The 1,826-nt window shown below is 53.6% G+C and overlaps 1 protein-coding gene across 1 annotated transcript in view; it reads right to left on the bottom strand.

Moving 5' to 3' along the window:
* ASIC2 (acid-sensing (proton-gated) ion channel 2) overlaps positions 1–1,826 on the bottom strand; it is a 289,508-nt gene that overhangs the window by 286,250 nt on the left and 1,432 nt on the right. The window contains exon 2 of the mRNA XM_008578482.1: positions 1,629–1,821. Within this exon, the coding sequence (XP_008576704.1) occupies positions 1,629–1,821 (193 nt within the window). The remainder of the gene's footprint in view (positions 1–1,628; positions 1,822–1,826) is intronic.

The following is a 1,826-nucleotide window of genomic DNA, read 5'->3' as shown; positions in this document are numbered from 1 at the left end:
GGGCATTGGACAGCTTTTTAGAGCCTCATTTTCTTCATGAGAATAAAATTCATTGCTAACATGGGGTTGTGGTGAATATCAAAAGTGAAAACTGGCTGTTAGAATGTAATTTCACACACTTTGTAAAGCAGTCATCAGATGTGATGGGCCACGTTGTACAACCTGGAGCTCAAGCTAGGGCCTGTTGATACTTGGATGTAAACTTGAACTTAAACCTAACTCTAGAGGCTGCTAGTTAGTGGTTAGCCAAAGAACAATAAACAATAAAGGATAACTACCCTCTTTCCTTCTCCTTTGTGGAACTCAGAATTGTGCTTGAAGTTCTGAAAGAAGTCACTTAGAGGCATATGTTAATGGCACTCCTACTTGCCAAGGCAGGGAGCCACCAGGTAGACAGTCTTTAAAGGCCAGCTGAGAAGCTCAGAACACAAGGAATGTTTGGGGGGTGGATAATTCAGGGCTACTGTGTATACAAGCTTGAAGCAAAACCAGAAGCCAGAGTGGCTCTCCTGGACCAGAAATAACCCAATCAGCCAATCAGAGACCTGGCCTGCCTGGTATCATGCCAACACCTGTTGGAACCATGGCATCTCTTTACCATCCCAGAAAAAGCTTTGTCAGAGACTGTCAGGAGTGACAAATCAGAGCTGGTAAAATCACCATCAGAGCACCAAAACACACACCAACCTTCCCTGCTCTAGTGGAAAAGTCCAAACCCACCTAAGGCGCCTTTACACACGACTGGCTGGACAGGCTTACGCCACGCTGGGGCCTGGCACCAGGACTCCTCCAAGGCAGGCTGCACAAGGCAGATACCTTCTGTATGACAGCTGCGTTATCCAGACCCACAGTATGGGGGAACCAGCACAGCAAATGCTTTACAATTCTTGAGCACAGCTTCTCCCCGTGCCTGCTGCGTGCATCCTCATCCCTGCCAGGCTGCTTTCCCAACTTCAGGACATGCCTCCAGACTGCAAGACCCCCACTCACACCTCATGGGAGGAGGGCAGGTAGAGGCCCCCACCCTGGCCCACCACTGCTCAGTTTCCCTGGATGTTCAAGACTCAGTGTTTTTAGTGTTGGCTAATATTCTGGGAGTTTTCTCCTAAGTCCCCCTAGATTTGAAATGCTTTGGAACTCTGCAGCCGTAAGCTGCTTAGGGTTGTAAGCCTGCTTAGGGACTCTGCGTGATCCTCTTGAGGGCCCATTTTTGAAAAGCTTCCCACGAGTTTTCCCAAAGACAACAACAAGCCCACACTTAAGACACAGAGCAGTTGCTTGAAGTCCTGTGGACCTGGGGGTGTGGTCGGGGAGAAGAGGGACTAGTATTCACAAATGGGGCCATAACGTAGAGTGAGGGTTTGGAGGGCTGACACTGGAAGGGAAGAGGCGGGGACAGTGGGCTGGGACTGGGGTGAGGCGACTCCTCCTGCAGTTAAGTCTAAGTTCCCACAACCTGGAGGAGAAGACTCAGGGCACCCAAGGGTGGGCTCCGCCTGGGCATCACGGAGTGTTGCCACCGCAAAGGCCCTGGCGTCCAGCCTGAGGACTGAACAGTGGGCCTCCTGACTCCGGGCAGCGGGGGAGCAGGGGGAGCAGGGGAGCGGTTCGCGCGGAGGGCAACTCACGGAGGAGAAGTTGTGCGGACCGCAGAGCTCGCCGCGGTACTTGCAAGACAGCAGCATGTCCTCCAGCTGGTGGCCCAGGCGGTCCATGAAGGCGGCGCTGATGCCCTCGAAGTGGCGCGGCGGCAGGAAGAGGCGGAAGTCGGCCAGCTTGCGGAACCACTGGCGGCGCGGCTCGTCGCCCCGCAGCAGCTCGCTGAC

Source organism: Galeopterus variegatus, unplaced genomic scaffold, assembly GCF_000696425.1.
Source record: "Galeopterus variegatus unplaced genomic scaffold, G_variegatus-3.0.2 Scaffold1694, whole genome shotgun sequence".
NCBI classification, from domain to species: Eukaryota; Metazoa; Chordata; class Mammalia; order Dermoptera; family Cynocephalidae; genus Galeopterus; species Galeopterus variegatus.
The sequence above is the reverse complement of the archived record's forward strand: the minus strand, read 5'-3'. Positions and strand labels throughout refer to the sequence as shown.